The sequence below is a fragment of the Protopterus annectens genome, chromosome 7.part0, assembly GCF_019279795.1.
Source record: "Protopterus annectens isolate FY-2018-M chromosome 7.part0, PAN1.0, whole genome shotgun sequence".
Taxonomy (NCBI): Eukaryota; Metazoa; Chordata; order Ceratodontiformes; family Protopteridae; genus Protopterus; species Protopterus annectens.
Window position 1 is genome coordinate 885,722,914 of NC_056739.1, and position 20,009 is coordinate 885,742,922.

General features: G+C 44.1%; 1 protein-coding gene across 1 annotated transcript in view; it reads left to right on the forward strand.

The window, feature by feature from the left end:
• Window positions 1-20,009, forward strand: part of SCAPER (S-phase cyclin A associated protein in the ER) — a gene marked incomplete in the record, with an annotated part of 4,815,867 nt that overhangs the window by 1,001,029 nt on the left and 3,794,829 nt on the right. The window contains 1 exon segment of the mRNA XM_044077465.1: window positions 3,059-3,175. Coding sequence (XP_043933400.1) covers window positions 3,059-3,175 — 117 coding nt within the window.

Consider the following 20,009-nt stretch of genomic DNA (forward strand, 5'->3'; position numbering starts at 1 on the left):
ATTTGCAACAGTTACAGATTTTAAAAGTAACTAATGCTTAAATTTAAATATGTATTTGCATTTTATTTTGGAAATCTTTGTTTTTTTTCCAGAGATTCAAGCTCTGAGATGTTTTGTTTTGTGTCTAGTAAGCTACATTGTACAGGAATAACCATTTCACTTAAATCCAACCTTTACTCCAAACTGCATAAAATGGCAACCGAATTTATTTGTTTGGAGAGAAACCTGGAATATCTTGGAAAATGCTGTTCATTTCCAACATCACTGGGTGGAATGCTTGCACCTGATTAGGAATTGTATGGGGAAGCATTCCTTCTAATGTGTGAAAGACACTTTATCTGGAAGAGTTGGGTGAATATGGGGGGGAGGGTTCTCATAATTTAAAATGAGAAAGATAGACAAAAGGAATCTTATTTCCTAAGGAAAAGAGCTTTTGAGTATGTTATGTATTTGTAAACATATCTTAGAAAATGTTAAACAGACGAAATGTTGGTACTGGTACCACATCTTGTGGTAGTTGTGCATGTTGTATGTACATTATGAAAGAACAAAACAATGTTTTTGCACATCAAGGTTTGCTTTGTGAAAGGGAATTGTAACACCAACAAACTAGTGTACCTAGCTAAATGCGACAGTTGCTCAGGATACTATGTTGGAAAGACAGAGAGAGCTTTGAAATCAAGAATTTATGAGCACCTTTATGAGATCAGGAAGAAAAGGGAAGTTAATGCCTTGTACAGGCACTCTGTTGTGTGTAGTAATTTTGTTAAGTTTAGCATTGGTATACTGGAAAAAGTGCAGATTCATTCCAGGGGTGATGATTGGCAAAGATATTTGTTAAAAAGAGAACTTGTCTGGCAGTGGCAAATAAATGCATCACGCCCCCCAGGTTTGAACGACCAAGTATCTCTCAAACCCATAACAAGTGAAAAAGCAGATTTGCTAACATAAATTTTAAAGAAATTCAACATGATTTTTATGTATCTTTATTTATGTTTCATAGTTTATCCTATTTTGAAAAATGTTTTTGTAAGTACTTGTGATTAGAATAGGTGCTTTGTACACCTTTAACACAGGGAATATTTTAATTGCTAGCATTTCATGACTGGTTGATGAACTTCAGCTAGTTTATAAATAGATGATGAATGTGAGTGTATTTTATCTGAAGAAGTCTCCATGAGAGATGAAAGCGCTTATGTGATGTGTTTTAAATAATTAAAAATAGTAGTATTTTATCCACGTTGAAGTCCGGTTAATTTCTACATTTTTTTACTGGTCTGGTGAAGTTTGGGCTGTTTTTCTACCCAATATTGTGTATTTGTCTTGATGTGTTTTAACTCTAGGCTAAGCATGAAAAAGCTCTGCTGAGGATCACTGTTCTTCTCCTATTAATAAAATAAACTGATACTAATGAATGGATTAAAAATCTTTCCCCACTGGGGTTATCCGAACATTGTGGTTTTCAAAGGCAGGTTGTTGGGATGGTTGGCATAATGATTAAAATGTTCACCTTACAGACAGAAGGTGCAAGGTTTGATTCTCAGATGGGGTAATTGGCTAGGCTTAAAATGGGCAATTAGCCTAGTACCAATCTGTGAGTCTATGAACCTAATAGGTGGCTGATGACTTGACCGACCTTGCAGTTATTTAAAAAGGGAGTATCACTTATCTGGGAGGGATTTGCCTGTATGTTTGCATTTGAAATGGATCAGTGTCATCATTTTGAATGCAAGTAGAGGTCATGCATAAATGTAAGTAGTCACAAGTTAAAGAAACTTGACAGACTACTCTGGGTCAGATGGATCTTGTAATCTAGGAATGAGGCTCATTTCTGCAGGAGGCGAATTAGTACAATTTGTAGCAACCTACTTGCTTGTAAATTAGATGAAAAAGAAAAGGCAAGGAAGGCATGGGAAAGAGAACTTCAGATTTAGAGTTTAGTGGGATTGAGGTTAAAACTTTTATGAGCACTTAATTATGTGACCAAATCTCAGAGGCTTCTATTTTATATGCCCTTGAGATTAGCTAGGGTATTTCTCTTTACATACTCAGGATGCTGTCTTTGTTGGTCGTGTCTAGGGCATTGGTTGTATAGCTTCCTGGAATATGACAAGGTAATAGTGTTTATCAGAGGACTACAGTAGGATTTGGCTGCGACAGATGAATTTTTGACCATTTACTGGTGTTGACCTTTTTTGATGTGGAAAGAATGGCAGTGTGCACTGATCGTACCTTTGAGTCTTCTATTGCTTGCTTCTGAAAAAGGGTGCAGGTAGTTATTGGGAAGTGGGAAACTTGTGAGCCTCCCACAGATGTGTCTCGATTTGCTCAATTTTGCATGAATTATTTTATATGAAAATTCATCACCAGAACTTGGTGTAGAAAGAGTGGGAGGTTGGCATTAAGGTTAAGATGTTTCCCTTGCAGACACAAGGTGCCAGGTTTGATTTTCACAATGGATAATTGGCTAGACTTAAAATGGCCCACAAGGGCAGTTAGCCTAGTACTAATCTATTAACCTATGAAAAAAATTAAAAGCAAACAAGTGGACCCCTTTCATCAGTTGCATTATAAAATGCAATGAAGTTTCTGCATTACAAAGTGTACTAGGATTCATATTGTGAGGATATTTGGTTTGTTTCGGTGACACTAGTGTTTGATGTCTTTATCTGCTGTCCAGGCATCCACACACACACACATATATATATATATATATATATATATATATATATATATATATATATATATATACATACACACACACACCAAAACCTGTTTTTAATACAGTTCTTAACTCATGCAGTAATGGCACTGCTTCTATAAATAACTAGTACATTTAAAAAGAAATCTCTTTTGTTCCACTTAGCTGGCTGTCAGAAATCAACAAAAATATTTGCTTGCTCTTCAGAGCATTTTTAACCATGTTTTGTGTTTCTGTTTTGAAATTTTGTTTATCAGATTTTGCTCCCAGGTGATTTCAGTGGCATTCAGCTATAAGTACTCATTTACCACAATAAATTTGCTGCTTTACTTATTTATGTATTTCTTTCTTTTGCAGGCCTACATCACTAGCTTGGGAAGTGAGGAAGATGTCTCCAGGACGGCATGTCATTACTAGCCCATCAGCAGATAGGATGAATGTTACACCTAGTGCACGAAGGAGCTTGAACTTTGGGTATGAATAGGACAATATGAAGGCCATTCCTGAGTTGATAACTAAAACTGTACATTTGCTAACTCCTGTTTCTTGTTTAATAGCACTAATATGAGATTTACAAAACATGCTTCAATGCAATTGATTTAATAGTTTGAAAAAATGTGGGTTAGTAAAGCTTTTTCTTCTTTTTGCTATTCCGCGGTGGTATAGCGGTAGCATTGTTAACTCACAGCAAGAGGTTCTCCTGTTCGATTCTCGGCTTGGCTTGGGAGTGCCTTCTGTGTGGAGTCTGCATGTCCTCCCCATGGCTGGGTAGCATTCGAAAGACATGCCTGCATAAATGGGCGTGCCTTCGTTGAAAGTTGGGCGTCGAGTTGGCACCTCAGCATTTCGTAAAAAATCTACTGCCAGTCATTAGCGGACCGGAGTTCCGCTGTGGCGACCCCTTACCGGGAAAAAGCTAAAAAGACAAACAATATTTTATTACATTTTCTACATTGTCATTCAAAATTAGGACTGTTTGGGAAGCAGTCAGTATCCATGGAAACATGCACTTCAGAGTTTAAGCTTAAATTCCCAAGAGTGATATACATTGTTGTACGTTATGCATTGTGTAATATTTCATGAGTGGCCTTACTTGAAGAATTGCATGATGAAGCTGTTTTGGGTATGTTAATTGTTTTTGCCATGTCTTTGTCGATGTGTTAAAGCAGCAAGCTATATGCCAGCATTATTAGTAAGGTTATTGATGGTAGGTGAGAGGAATGTTTTCTTTAACTTCTCCAGAAATGGAAGATATCCTGTAGGATGACTTGAAGTATTAGTCAGTATTCATAGTAAATTCTAAAAAAATTTTAATCTTAACAACAAAAAAGATATTTAATCTTTGATGTGTATTTCCATGTTGCACTTGGTTTATAGAAGCAATTCTTTTGGAGTTACTCAACTAAGGTAGTATGTGATGATCTTTGTTGTAATGTTTTGCAAATATAAAGTGCTTTGTGTTGGAAACTTCATTGAGATCTACAGAATGGTATTTAATGTAAAGCTGTATGCCCTTCTTAAATATTAAATGTTATTAGATCTTAGTTCATAAAGCCAGAGAGGGTCACGCCTCAGTCACTTACGCAGAGCAGTACAAGCATGTGGTGGCTCAGATGAACTAGGTGTTAGGATGTATCGTGAGATGTGGACTTCAGAGAATGCCAGCATTACCACTCTATAGTTTAAACTCTCAGTTTCTTTACTGAAGAATTGGGGATAAAGCCAAAAATAATTGGAGTACAATGGCCCAACAATCAGGGACTGTTTTAGAATATTATTTTAATTCACTGAAAAATTTAATAGAACAACAGGTCTTGCATCAACATGCATAAAATTTTACAAAGGACAGGTCACAATTTAGTCAATATGAGGAATAGTTGAAAGGTTTGCTCTGCTGTGTACTTTGTGGTTGCATTTAGCTCTTTGTAGTCATATAAGTTTTATAAGCAAAGTGTTACGTAGGTGAAGGGATTCAGTGAAAAGCAACTAAAGTTATAGTGGGCTTCCAGGACTGGATTATGTTGAAGCTGAACAACAAGGTATGTTTCAGAAGAAAGAAGACTGAAGGAATGTGGTAGAGAGTCACTTCATTATGACCAATTGAGCAAGCTTTAAAAAAGTAGTGAGTGAGTGGGAAACAGAGCAAACATACAGTACAGAAGTATCTTGAGGAGGTTGTTTCCTAGAAAGGAGCAGTCCATGATTCCTTGTAGTAGTAGTGAGGCATAGAACTATTTGGTTTAAGAGGGATTGGGATAGTTGGCACCAAGAGAAAAAGGAATGTATGGTAGTGGGATTAGGGGATGTTTTGAAAAGAATGCAGGTTGGTTTATTCATGTATTCATTTATAAAAATAAAATCAGGATCACGGAAAACAAAATATGGTCAACATGACTAATGTGTGAACCATGATGTGAAATAGAGTTCGAAACTGGAAGATAAAGTAACAAAACTTTGTTGTAGGCAGTTATTTTCTAAGAAACTCCCAATAAAGACATGTCTATAGTTACCGTGCAACAGTTATATCTGCGAACTTTGGAAACAAGCAAAACTACTGTAGTTCAAAAATATCTCATTGAAGGATCATAAATCAAAATTATACAACAGTCTGTTAAACATACATTATTGTGTTTTTTAACTATTATTGTCAGTCAGAATGAATAGTTCAGACTGAAAACCTGTTTTAAACCAGTAATAAGTGTAATTATCCATCATGCTTGATTGTGATGCATATTGTATAAATTCGCCCATTTTGCATTTGTTACAGCAGAATCTTTTGCTGTTTTATTTATGTATTTATATTTTAATTTGGATAAAGTATTTCTTGCATCCTATTTAGAGTACATGGAAGAAAATTTGTATAAGTTTTAGATAGAATTTTGTAGATATTGTATGATGTTAAGTTGTCATTCTCGCCTTCATTCTTGCTGGATGGGTTCGGAGCCGATCCTCTGCTCCGACTCGGCCTATACTATAGCTCGAGAGCTATTTTTACTGGCTCGAGGCAGCCCTATATCCCACAATACCATGCGCTAACTCCCCAGATCTCATTTGCCGCTTCGCTACGAGATTGTCTTTTTTTACCGGCTCAGGTTAGTAAGCAGTTTTACTTAATTGAACTAGTTTTCAGGTAGTTTTTTTCCCAGTAGTTATCTTTGTCTAGGTCCCTACTGATTACCTTATTCTTGGTTCCCTTTCTTTTGTAGCCCTTCTTCCCTTATTTAGTTAATTTTTTATCTTGGGCCTACGGGCTTTACCTCAGTTTCCCCACCCCTTCCTATCTGTGTGTGTGGGTTTAGTCAATTCCCTTAACTATTTTTATATTTAATTTTAAATTGAGTGTGTGTGTGTGGACTGACTGTGTTTTTTTACTGTGGTCAAAACTATGTCCAAAGACTCTAAGGTCTCGGGATTCAAGAAGTGTGACTCGTGCTGTCAGAAAATGTCTCTTGACAGACGGTCACACTTCTTGTGTCTATTGCTTGGGGCCTTTACACCTGCAGGACTCTTGTTCCGTTTGTCACGGATTTAGTTCAAAAGTCCTGCAGGAGAGGCATAACAGGCTTATTCTAAGGGGCTTGTTAAAGCCTGATGACTCCCTGTCCAAGTCTGGTTCGAGGAAGTCATCAAAAACCGCCAAACCCTCGGCTCCAGCTTCTGAGTCGAGGGCTGGTGTTATCGTGATGGCTCCGACCTTGGTTCCGGCTGGCTCCGAGGCGAGCAAAGTGGTTTCCGCTCCGAAACCATCATCGGAGCCGACTCCAGCGCGCAAGCGCTCTAGGTCCCCCTCCCTAGAGTCCGTTAGATCGGCTCCGAGAGCCCCTCTCTTGTCGGAGCGGAGTCATAAGACTCATTCATCGAGGTCATCTAGGCTTTCTGACCATGACATCGAGAGGGTGGTCAGTAGACTCATAAAATCTCAGGCACTGGCCCAAATGCTCCAGAGCCCATCTCACCAGACTGCGGCTCCTTCGATACAATTATCTGTTCCTCCTCCGACTCATCACTCGAGCTCGGAGCCGGAGTTTCTCGGAACCGTGACCTTGCCTACGTCAGAGTCGATACTTCCTCCTTCGGCTCTGGTGTTGTCGGCTCTGACCTCTTCATTGGTTCCGTCCATGGAGAGGTCTGGGTGCCGAGACTTCATTGTCGGCTCCGAGGGGGCGAGTGGCATCGGACCCTTGTCCGACCCCGCTCTCCCTCTCGGAGCTTCGGCTCTGGTTAGTTCGGCCCCGACATCATTCTCGGAGCCTTCTCTGTCTGCTCTGGGGGTGGTTCCGGTCTCTTCGGAGCCGGTGCTACCTTTGGTGTCTGATAGGGGAGCCTTCGAGGTGATGAGGAGTGTGCTGGACCCAGTGTCCACTCCAAGGTTAAGTTCTGCGGCTCCTCCCTCCATAGTGCCTGTTACGGTCTCTGGCCATTCTCTTGCACCTGTCAGCAGAGATCCACAGCGTGGGGTACCCACTTTGGGTGTCTCTTCCTCTTCCGAGGGCTCCCCTGAAGTTTCAGGGGAACCCCCTAGGAAAAGAAAGTGCAAGAGGAAGCACATAGACTCCCCTGAGTCTGTCACGTCGGACACCGACTTGGATGAGTCGGAAGGTTCCCCCAGATCCTCTGAGGATGTCTCCTTTTCAGACATCCTGGAAATCCTAAGACAGAGGGGAAATTGGTCCACTCTCAAACCTTCCGAGGACGAGTCTGTTTACCTTGACGCTTTTGGATTTCGCCCTTCCACCTCCAGGGTGTCTCCCCCTTTCGACCCACTAATGGAGGTAGTGGCTAGAAAGGCGTGGGCAGCTCCTGATTCAATGGAACCTACCCCTAGGAGGCCTTCTAAATTTGTTTCTGCACCAGATGATAAATCCTTTCTCACCACAGGTGTTTCAGTTGATGCTATGGTGGTAGCAGCAGCCACTAAGAAGGAATTGGCTGATCCTTCTGTATCTGTTCATCCTCCTAACAAGGAGTCCAGGACCATGGACAGGTATGGCAAGCGGACCTTTGCTTCAGCGACCTTTTCTATGCGATCGCTGAACTATTTGTCATTTCACCCGCCTTCAAAGAGACTTGCTCAAAGAGCTGGGTGAAACTGTACAGGATCCTTCTGCTGCGGGGTTTAAGGACAAAATAAACTCTCAGCTGGCTACCCGGAACTCCATTGTTAACTCCTCCATGCGGCTAATTTCTTATGCAGCCGATGGAGCAGTAGGGCAGCTGGTACAGGCGTTGCGTTAAGGCGCCACGCTTGGATGCGCTCTGTAACTTTGCCGATCCCTTCAAGGCGCCCTTCACCAACACCCCTTTGATGGTTCGAATTGTTGGACCTCAGGTGAAGAATACCCTCACCAGATGCGAGCAAGATGGTAAAACTCTCTCTGCCGTGGGAGTCTGTTTTCCGCCTTCTAGACCTTATCCTAAGGGACAGAAGGGGGGAAAGATGTGGTTCCGCAAACCCCAGGGAGTCGCACCTGCCGCACTTGGTGATTTTCCCCCTAGAGGCAGAGGGGGAAATAACAGATGCCGCCCCAGGGGCAGAGGGGGTTCTCAGAACCAGGGTTCTAGGGAGTCTTTTCCTGATCAACCCTTTCAGCATCCCTGAGAAGCTGCCCGACTGTCCGCCTTCGGAGGCAGTCGGGGGAAGATTATCTCTGTACCCGGAAGCCTGGCAATCCCTCTCCCAAGACACATGGGTACAGAAGATCATATCCGAGGGTTACAAAATCCCCTTTACCATCCCCCCGGTACAACCGCCAAAACCCCTACCAGATGTACCACCCGCACAAAGGGGTCAGGCTCAGCTAGAAATAGAAAAGCTATTAGCAAAAAGAGTCATCCAGGCAGTCCCAGCAGATGGGTCCGGAATTTACTCCAGGTTCTTTTTGGTACCAAAAAAGACAGGAGACTGGAGACCTATTTTGGATCTCAGCAGGTTAAACAAATCTATGCTAAAGACAAAATTTCGGATGGTAACACTGCAGTCCATTCTACCCTTTTTGGGCAGAGACAACTGGATGTGCTCATTAGACCTCCAGGACGCGTACTACCACATAAAGATACACAGACGCTCCAGGAGGTTTCTCCGCTTCCGGCTGGGAGTCAGTCATTTTCAATTCAGAGCCCTGCCCTTTGGTCTCACCACAGCCCCCCGGGTGTTCACCAAATGTTTGGCAGTGGTCACAGCTCACCTGAGACAGAAAGGATTCCAGGTGTTTCCATACTTAGACAACTGGCTCATTTCTGCTACCACCAAACAGGATGTCATAATGGCCAGGGATTACACTATTCAGCTGTGCAACAGTCTGGGTATTTCTATAAATTTTGCAAAGTCCTCCTTGTTGCCTTGTCAATGTATAAACTTTATAGGCGCCATATTAAACACCACAGAAATGTCTGCAACACTACCACCCCAGATAGTGGCAGACATAAGGTGGAATGTTCAGACCCTGTTTCAGCCCAACAAAGTCCAGGTCAACCGAGTATTGAAAGTGTTGGGCCTCATGGAGGCGGCGATTCTTCTACTTTCATTAGCCCGCTTCCACATGAGGCTCCGTCAGTGGATGCTCTTTTCTCAGTGGTCTTTTCAACAGTTACCAATGACCCACAACATTTGGATAACCCCATCTTGCAAGAAACATCTCTCCTGGTGGATGGTTTCCCCTCAGCTTTTTCAGGGCAGACCCTTTGTTCTCCCCCTTCCAGTTGCCACTGTCACAACGGATGCCTCCCTGATCGGGTGGGGGGGCATTATCAGGGCAAGACGGTCCAGGGCACTTGGCAACAGTCAGAATGCCACCTGCACATAAATGTCCTGGAGATGAGGGCAGTGCTTTTGACGTTGCAAGCCCTTCAGAGCTCTCTTCCCACGGGGACTATAGCAATTCAGACGGACAATATATCTGTGGTGTGGTACATAAACAAGCAGGGTGGAACAAATTCCTATCCCCTCTGTCGAGAAGCACTCAGACTTTGGCAATGGGCGATTTCATCTCAACGGTTTCTGATAGCAACGCACATCCCCGGGAAGTCCAACGTCATAGCAGACAGATTGAGCAGAACTATCCTCATGCCTCACGAGTGGTCTCTAAATCAAGCGGTAGCAGACGGAATCTTTTGGAAGTGGGGCCAGCCTTGCTGCGACCTTTGCAACTCCCAAAACAGCAAGTGCCTAGACTTCTTCACACTTTTCCTCTGCCAGGCCAACCCCTCAGAGACGCTCTTGTTCACGTTTGGCCCGGGGTCTTCTCTATGCTTTTCCTCCTTTTCCGTTGATCCCAATTAATTCAGAAAGCAATCGCATTGAGATCCAAAATGATCCTCATTGCTCCGTTTTGGCCTCGACAAGTTTGGTTCCCGTTCCTGCACAAATACCTACTGGAACAGCCTTGGCATCTGGAACCCCTTCCGGATCTATTGACCCACCTCACGGGCAAGCTGCATCAGTCTCTACATTCCATCAACCTCACAGCTTGGTTGCTCCACTTCCAGCCATAGCCAGGCTTCCCCTCATCTCTCCTCCTGTTCGTGATATCATTCTGGCCTCCCATAAGTCCAATACTAGGAAGACTTATGCTAGTAAATAGGCGTTTTCATTCTGGGTGCAAAATAGGTCCTTAGATCCTTTTCATGCACCCATTCATGAGGTTCTGGACTTTCTGGCGGAGCTTTTTCATTCTGGATCATCATCAGCCACTATCAGAGTACAATTAGCGGCCATTGCTAATTTTCATGTTGGACTCTCAGAAGCAAATATTATGTCCCACAAACTCTGTAAAGCCTTTCTCAAGGGCATCTTTTGCTCAGACCTCCAGTAAAAGATCCACCTCCACAATGGGACTTGAATTTAGTTCTAACCTCACTAATTCTGCCCCTTTGAACCTGCAGCTTCTTGTTCCCTCAAACTACTTTCTTGGAAACGCTGTTTTTAGTAGCTATAATATCTGCCAGAAGGGTCTCGAAACTCCAAGCCTTGTCTGTCCATCCTCCTTATTTGGTTTTTCATAAAGACAGGGTAACTCTCAGAACAAACCCTTCCTTCCTTCCAAAAGTGCTATCGGAAGCAAATTTAAATCATTCTATTGACTTACCTGTCTTTTTCCCAGACTATACCAACAGAGCTGAACAAAAAGTACATTCATTAGATGTTCATCGCCAATTACGGTATTACCTAGACAGGACAAAACAATTCAGAAAATCAGATCAGCTCTTTCTCTCTTATGCGGCAGGTAAGAAAGGGCTTCCGGTTTCTAAAGTTACCCTTTCCAGATGGCTGACATCTATTATTACCTTGGTCTATGAGTTGAGGCACAGGCAACTACCCTCTAGGCCTAAGGCTCATTCAGCCAGGGCTCTATCTACTTCAACGGCGTTTCAAGCAAGGTTACCACTAGATGCCATTGGTGCAGCGGCTACATGGGCTTCCAAACATACTTTTATTGCTCATTACAAGCTTGACTTAGCCTCCAGAAATAGAGCTGATTTTGGTTCCACTGTACTCAGGAGTCTGTTTAATTGAGCCACCCAGGACTAAGATGCTAGGGATGCTGTCCCATCCAGCAAGAATGAAGGCGAGAATGACAACTTAACATTAAGAAGTTATGTCTTACCATAACGTTCCATGTTAGTTGTCTTCTTCGCCGCCTTTCTTGCGTCCCTCCCTCCTGCCCCCTAGCCTGGACAGACTTGAGATTGAGTCCTTCCTTTTTGGAGATACAATATGTTGCGTCTTTTCCTGGTATCCTTAGTGTTACTATCAGGTAATCTTCTAATAAAGAGGGTTATAATATTTTTATTATAAGATTGTTGTTTATACTATGTCTTAGCTTCCAAACGAGATCTGGGGAGTTAGCGCATGGTATTGTGGGATATAGGGCTGCCTCGAGCCGGTAAAAATAGCTCTCAAGCTATAGTATAGGCCGAGTCGGAGCCGAGGATCGGCTCCGAACCCATCCAGCAAGAAAGAAGGCGAGAAGAAGACAACTAACATGGAACGTTATGGTAAGACATAACTTCTTATTATCTTATGCCAAAAGTATGTGGGACTGACCAGAAAGGAAGGGCAAAGCTGAAATCACCAACCGGGGTACCTACGGTTGTGGGCTTCCTATCTGTAGCTTCTACCAATACCTCAGTAACTCAAGCCACTTTGACTGGCCTGTGCTAAAGAAAAGAATGTGGAGTACCTTAAGAGTTGATTGTAGTACTGAGTTTGATATACAGAGTACAGTGAAATGCCTTTTATGTGGGAAAGACGGTCAATAAGTTAAAAAGAATTGCACATCATCTCTCTGACATAAGGTTTAAAAGAGTTACAAATCCATTGCAAAGCACTGCCTCTAGACTTCCCTGAACATAATGGATTCAAGTTCCACATTCTGGATCTTTTAAATACTTGACCAGTTAGAAGGGGTCCCATTCAAAAGACCGAAACGCCGATTCCCCGACGCGGAAATCACCGACGCCAGATGACCGACGAATGCGTATACCGACAGGGTGATTAGCCGACAGTGGAAAGACCAAAGGGTAATCTGCGATCGCGACCCGGTAAGTGCGACAGTGACGGAGGTAGGAGTGGTCAGGTAAGTGAGTTTGGGTTAGGGTGCAGGTAGGTGATGTGTACGTTAGTGTCGGAGCTTGGGCTAGGGGTGTGTTAGTGAGTTAGGGTTAGGGTGCAGGTAGGTGATGTGTACGTTAGTGTCGGAGCTTGGGCTAGGGGTGTGTAAGTGAGTTAGGGTTAGGGTGCAGGTAGGTGATGTGTATGTTAGTGTTGGAGCTTGGGCTAGGGGTGTGTAAGTGAGTTAGGGTTAGGGTGCAGGTAGGTGAAGTGTGCGATAGTGTCGGACCTTAGGGTTAGGGTTTGGGTCAGGGCTAGTGTGTATGGTATGTAGTGTCGCGTGTTGTTTACGTTCCGTGTGTCGGTGATTTGGTGTTCGGTGTTTTGCGTTGTCGGGTTTGTGTCGGGTTTGTGTGTTGTCGGTTATTTGGCGTCGGTGAGTTTTGTGTCGGGGAATCGGCGTGTCTGTGTTTAGAAGTAGACCCGTTAGAAGATAGCAAAAATGCTGTATTTCAGAAAATGTAGCTGAAATGGCAGATATAATTCAGTCTAAAGCATCTTGGATCTGGGAAAGCTCATCCTTAAAGCCGTCTACTAACTTTCTGCAAGTTTAATGACATTTAAGTATGAACTAATTGTTCAAAACTACCTGTCTCACATTTCTATGGACTTGGTAACAATTGTAATACTTTCCATGCCTGTTGAACTATCTGTTAATGAACTTAGTATGCAAAATTTCCATGACCTATTTACACAGTTTTTGTATGGATTGTTGTATGCCTGATTTAACTTATGATGTGAGTGTGTTCGATCTTGCCGTTTGTTCTTACACCTGGGTTCGGAGCCGATCCTCGGCTCCGTGTCGGCCGCTTGCAAGCTCTGCATCGAGAAGAAGCTCGAGACTAACCTAACTCCACAATCCCCTCTGCCTTTACCTCAGATCTAGTTTGCCGCTGCAGCTCCAGATCACTTGATCGAGCTTGAGCACCTAAAGCTAAGATTTAAAGATTTTTTCTTGTATTCTTGAGAATTATATTTTTCTGTATCATTGTTTGTTGACTGTGTGTCTGTGTGATACTGTCTTGAGGATATTCTCGGTACCAGTTAAAGTTGTTTAACTTGTTTAGAGTTTCCCTCGGGGCCTATCCCACCCTTTACAGGAGTTGACTACCGGATTAGACTTTTCTTGCTGGATTTGACAATTTTATCGGATTTGACTTTCATAACTGGACTTGACCTTTTCTTGTTACTATCCCTATTGTTAGCTTTACAAAAATGTCTGAGAAAGCTAAATCGGGGTTTAAACGTTGCCAATGTGGGCAAAAGATGTCAGATGTTCTTCATCTCACATTGCTGCAGTCCTTACTTATGGGTAGTCCGCTGTCCTCGGTCGGCCCGAATACCAAAGTATTAGGCTGGCGTCGGTCATGGGCGCACAGCCCTGACATCAGAGCGTCAGGGTATAAAAGCGCATGACCGATGTCATATCCTCAGTTTTTTTTGCCGCATGGTCCGATGCAGAAGCAGCGTTGCAAGTGCCGTTCGGCTTTCTGAAATTTTTCGTTTTCGGAGTTTCAGACATACCAAGTTGGGCTAAGTACCCCGTTGGGGAGCATTTTTGTTTTTTCTTGCCTCAGTTATTTACCGGATTGGATGTTGTTCAGGATGTTTTCTCGGAGGCCTCATTTAATCCAGATTCTATGCCTCCTGCACCAGTTAAACCGGACAGGTATTATAGGGTACCTGAGGCTCATAAATACCTATATAAGAGTCCTAGGGCGGACCCAGAAACTATTAGTCAGGGGCCTAAGGGTGTTAGGGCTTCTGTTGTAAAGAATCCGGTTCCTCTAGATAAGGAAGCTAAAGCTTTGGACAGATGGGGTAAGAAGGTTTACACCTCTTCTACTTTAGCAATGAGGCCTTTAAATTGCCAGTTTCATATGTTGAAATATCAGAATTTCCTCCTTTCTCAGCTAAAATCTAAGGTGGATGCTTTGGCAGAGGGCATAGAGTGTAAAGAATAGCAAGATTTGGTGCATGTTTCTGAACAGGTGGGGAAACATTCTTTGCAGTGTGGCTTTGATGCTTTGCAGGCTTCTTCTAGAGTGGCTGCCACTGGTTCAGTTCTTCGTAGGCATGCCTGGCTTAAGGATCAGAATTTATCTGAGCATGTTAAGTCTAGAATTCTGGATGCCCCTTTACAGTCCGAAGTTTTGTTTGGTCCTCCTGTGGAGTCTGTTTTGAAGAAAATGGAGGACAAGGCTAAGTCTATGCAGACTGTTAAAGATTTTTGCAGGTTCAACCTCCTAAGTTTAGTAGAAATTGGCCGGCTAAGGGTGGACGTCTTCTTCTGATTCCCAGTCTAGGGGTAGATCTAGGCGTGGTAGGGGCAGAGCTCAGAGTACCTTTAGGCCTAGAACATGGAGTTCGCCTGCTCAATCTGCTGGTGAGGGTAGGGGCCAGTCCTTTCGTAAACAGGCCCAATGACCTGCATTTTCAGCTGCCAGATTCCTCTTGCCTGGCGGCTCCTTTGGGAGGAAAGCTAGCTCTCCAAGCAAAATTGGTTTTTAATCACCCAAGACAAATGGGTGTTGGACATTATAAACAAAGGTTACAAGTTTTATTTCCATACCTTGCCTCCTTTCAAAGGTATGCCAGACATTCCTCCTCGGCAAAGGATGGAGGCTCACAAACAGATTTCATTACTTCTTCACATGGGAGCCATACAGCCGGTTCCTCCTTCAGAAGTGGGTCTAGGGTTTTATTCCCGCCTGTTTCTAGTACCAAAGAAAGGGAACACGTGGAGACCGATTTTGGATTTATCTCTCCTCAACACTTATTTGGACATTCCAAAGTTCAAAATGTTGACATTACAACAGCTTTTGCCTCTGCTGGGAAAAGATCACTGGATGGTAACTCTGGATCTAAAGAGGCTTATCTTCATGTTCCTATCAGGCCCAGTTGCAGGAAGTACCTGCTTGAGCTGGAAATTTACATTATCAGTTCTCTGCATTGCCCTTTGGCTTATCTACTGCGCCCAGAGTGTTCACAAAGGTTCTGGCTCCAGTGATAGCCTTTTCAGGATGGAGGAATACAAATTTATCCTTATTTGGACGATTGCCTGATTATTGCACAAGACAAGGACGAGCTTCTTCAGCATCTACAGTATGTGATGGTAGTGTTAAGATGCCTAGGGTATTCTGTGAGCGAAACAAAGTCCAGTCTAGTACCCTCTCAGGACATGTGCTTTCTGGGTGTGAGACTGAATACAGCTTCCCAGATGGCCTTTTGACCCCGGACAAACAGAAAAGTCTTTCACTTTATTTCCATCAAATGTCTCTACAGTCCAGGCTGACTGCAAGGACAGTCCTTCAAGCCTTGGGGTTCATGGCATCTTGTATTCTGGTGCTTCCCAATGCCAAATTGCATATGAGGAAGCTTCAATGGTATCTCAAAATCTATGGACACAACACTGCCAGGATCTAGACACTGTCATTCAGATAATACCTTGCATTCAGAAGGAATTTTTGTGGTGGGCTCAGGAATGTCACCTAAACAAGGGACTCTCTGTGACCCGACCAGAGGCGAAGTCAGATTCTAACGACGGATGCCTCGGACAAGGCTTGGGGAGCACACCTCAATGGAAAATGGGTGCAAGACACGTGGCCTGCCAGACTTCAGCATTTGCATATCAACTTGAAGGAGATGTTAGCAGTACAATTTGCATTGATGGCTTTCAAGGATTTACTTCACCCAGGGCAGGTGTTGATTCTAACAGACAACACAACTGTCATGTGGTACATCAACAAGCAAGGGGGAACTCATTCGTACCCTCTTTGCAGACAAGCGATGATTTTGTGGGAGACAGCTCTCAGTTACAACCTCAGTCTTCAGGCAAGATTTCTACCAGGAGCACAGAACTCCTTAGCAGATGTATTGAGCAGACAAATAGTGGATCCTCACGAGTGGAAATTGGATCCTCAGGTATTTCAAAAGTTGACAGTGTCATGGGGAACTCCAGACATAGATCTGTTCGCTTCTCCACTAAATTACCAGTTGCCAAAGTTTTGCACAAAAAGGTTTCATCCCACAGCTTGGAAGGTGGATGCTCTGTCATTCAGTTGGAACAACTTTCATGTATATGCCTTTCCACCTCTACCTCTTCTGCCCAAGGTTCTCTTGAAGGCCAGACAAGACAAGCCATCCATGATCCTGATAGCACCGGATTGGCCTTGACAACACTGGTACCCACTACTGAGGAGTTTGGTCCGAGAGCCTCCATGGCCTCTGCCTTTGATTCCACACCTTTTGTCTCAGGAGGGCAATCACTTTCTCAATGTCAGAATTCAGTCTCTGCATCTAACAGCCTGGCATATTCTGTTTTAGATTCTGGAGGTTCTCAGCTTCCACAACAAGTTTTGAATGTTATTTTGGAGGCCAGGAGGCCTAGTACAAGGAAAGTTTATGCTGATAAATGGAGGAGATTTTTATTTGGAGCAAAGGGAAGGACTTTGATGTTTCCAAGCCTAATTTGAGTGCTTCCTTACAATATCTTACTGAGTTATTAGACAAAGGTTTGTCCTTTTCCTCCATAAAGGTTCATGCTGCAGCCATTTCGGCTAATTATGACTGTGGCCCTCCTTTATTCTCTCATCCTTTGTTTAAGCAGTTTCTCAGAGGGGCAAAGAACATAAGACCCCCACGTAGAGCTCCTACTCCTGCTTGGGATCTCAATTTTGTGTTGGAAAAGCTTACTCTACAACCTTTTGAGCCTGCAGCTACTGCCGAGTTAAAGTATTTGTAATGGAAAACTGCTTTTTTGTTGGCCATTACTTCTGCAAGAAGGGTTTCTGAATTACAGGCCCTTATGGCAGTCGAGCTTTTCTTGATTTTTCATAAGGATAAGGTATCTTTGCGTACTAATCCTTCCTTTATGCCTAAAGTGGTTTCTAGTGTGGCCTTAAACCAAACTATTCATTTGCCTACTTTTTATGCAAATCCTCAAAATAAAGGGGAGAAGATTTTGCATACTTTGGATATTCACAGGCAGTTGCGTTATTATTTGAGCAGAACCAAGGAGTTCAGACAGTCTCAGCAGTTGTTTGTTTCTTTTGCTTTGGGTTCACAGGGTAGACCTGTTTCAAAACAAACTATTTCTAAATGGATTGGGTTTTGTATTTCTTTTTGTTATTCCCATCATGGTAAGGAGATTCCAACTGGAATCAGACCTCATTCCACTAGAGCTACTGCAACTTCTACTGCCTTTCTAAGGGGTAGCTACAAAGGATATTTTGGAAGCAGCTACTTGGAGTTCAGTACATACTTTTCTAAACATTACCACCTTCCTCTTTATTCTAAATCTAGGGCTGGATTTGCCACTGCAATATTACAGGGCATTTTAGCAGCCCCTAATGCTTTATGATTTTTCCAACCTCCCTTTCCGTTGCTTTGGGATTCTACCCATAAGTAAGGACTGCAGCAATGTGAGATGAAGAACATAGTACAGTTTTGTACCTACCATAAATGTAGATGTTGAAGATCCACATTGCTGCAGTCCAATTCCCTCCTTCCCTCTGTAGCTTAGCATGGTTATATGGTTTGGGTGATGGCTGTAGTTGGGCATATCTTTGGGAAGGTACTCTGTTTTTTTGGCTGTGGCCTTTCTTTTAGGGCCTTCTGACATCTGGGGCAAGAAAAGACTGAGGATATGACGTCGGTCATGCGCTTTTATACCCTGACGCTCTGATGTCAGGGCTGTGCGCCCATGACCGACGTCAGCCTAATACTTTGGTATTCGGGCCGACCGAGGACACAGCGGACTACCCATAAGTAAGGACTGTAGCAATGTGGATCTTCGAACATCTACATTTATGGTAGGTACAAAACTGTACTTTACTGACAATCATAGTTCCTGTGTCTACTGTCTTGGCCCTCTCCATCTGCAAGAAGACTGTTCAATTTGTCATTCTTTCAGTGGGAGGGTCATGACAGATAGGCGCAGGAAACTCATGGATAGGGGTTTGTTAAAACCTACTTTTCAAGAGGCTCTGGATGCTTCAGACCAGGCATCCAAATCCTCGAAGGAATCGAAGACGTCGGAGCCCAAGTCATCGGCTCCGAGCTCTTCAGCTAAGGTTCGATCACCAGTTCCACAGACTTCGGGAGCGAGTGTTCAACTGTTGTCAGTTTCCGAGCCTCGAGTCTTGGAACCGGTGACGGAGCTCCCTCCCCCGACACTGTTGAGGTCGGCTCTGTCTTCGATTCCTTCGACCCGTTCTTCCAGGCCCCTCTCCGACACCGATGTAGACCGCGTGGTGCAGAAGTTAATGGAGAATGCGGCCTTATCCAAACTCATCTCGGTCTCCTCTCAATTGGTGTCGAGACTTGAAGGCCTTCCATTATCTCCATCGGTTCCTCCTCCAAGACCTGTCCAGTCTTTGGAGCCGGAAGAAGCTGATCTGCTGATTGTGGAGCCCTCGGTGCCAGAACCGTCCTTTTCTCGGTCGGCTCCGTTCACCTCGACTCCGTCGGATCCGTACCGAGTCTCGGAGCGAAGATCCATCCTTGGTTCCGGGACCGAGAGTCGGACCGATGTTTCGTTCCGACTCCCTCTCGGGCCTCGGCTCGGATCGACTCGGTTCCGTCCTCGGGGTCGATGCCTTCGGTGCCTGTTTCGGGGATTCTTCCCATTTCTTCGGAACCGGGAGATACCTCGACTCGGAACCCTGGGGTCTTCGACCTCATGAGGAAGGTGTTGTCTACCCAGACAACCACATCAGTAGAAGCAGCCTCTCCTCCTCATAAAGGACCGTTATCCTCCTCTGCACCCACGGCTACATCTAAGCGTCTAGCACCTGTGTCTCAGCCGCCCCTGGAGGGTGCCCCCTCTTCCTCGGAGGCTTCTTCGGATGCTCCCCCCGAAGAAGTCCCTAGGAAAAGATTGTGCAAGAGGAGACACTTAGATTCTCCACAAGAATCATTGACATCGGACACTGACTTAGATGAGTCAGAAGGGTCCCCAAAGTCACCTTCAGAGGATGTCTCTTTTTCTGACATCTTGGAGATCCTAAAGCAGAGAGGTGATTGGCAATCCCTCCCCCCTTCTGAGGATGAGTCAGTCTTGCTGAAGGCATTTGGTGCTCGCCCTTCCTCCTCCTGGGTCACTCCGCCCTTCGATGAGTTAATGGAGCTGATTGCTCGAAGGGCGTGGGAGACACCTGACACTGTGGAACCAGTCCCTAGAAAGCCTAATAAGTATATTCCTGCACCCCAAAACAAGGCTTATCTCACAAAGGGAGTTCCAGTGGACGCTATGGTGGTGGCAGCGGCCACGAAAAAGGAGATGTCGGAATCTTCCTCATCTGTCCATCCGCCTAACAAAGATTCTAGGACTACGGACAGGTACGGGAAGCGCATTTTTAGTTCAGCGGCTTTTTTCTATGCGATCCCTGAACTATTTGACCCACTTTACACGACTACAGAGGGATCTAATCAAAGAGTTGGGAGATACCCTTCAGGGTACTACAGATGCTGCTGTTTCAGAGAAAGTTACAGCACATCTCAATACCCTTACATCCATTGTTAACTCGTCCATGAGGCTGATCTCATACGCAGCCGAAGGATCGAGTAGGGCAGCAGCTTCAGCGATTGCTCTTCGAGACAATCCTGGATGCGCTTATGTTCATTTCGGAAGCCTTCAAGTCTTCCTTTACTAATGCCCCATTTGACGGTGCCACTCTCTTTGGCCCCAAAGTAAAG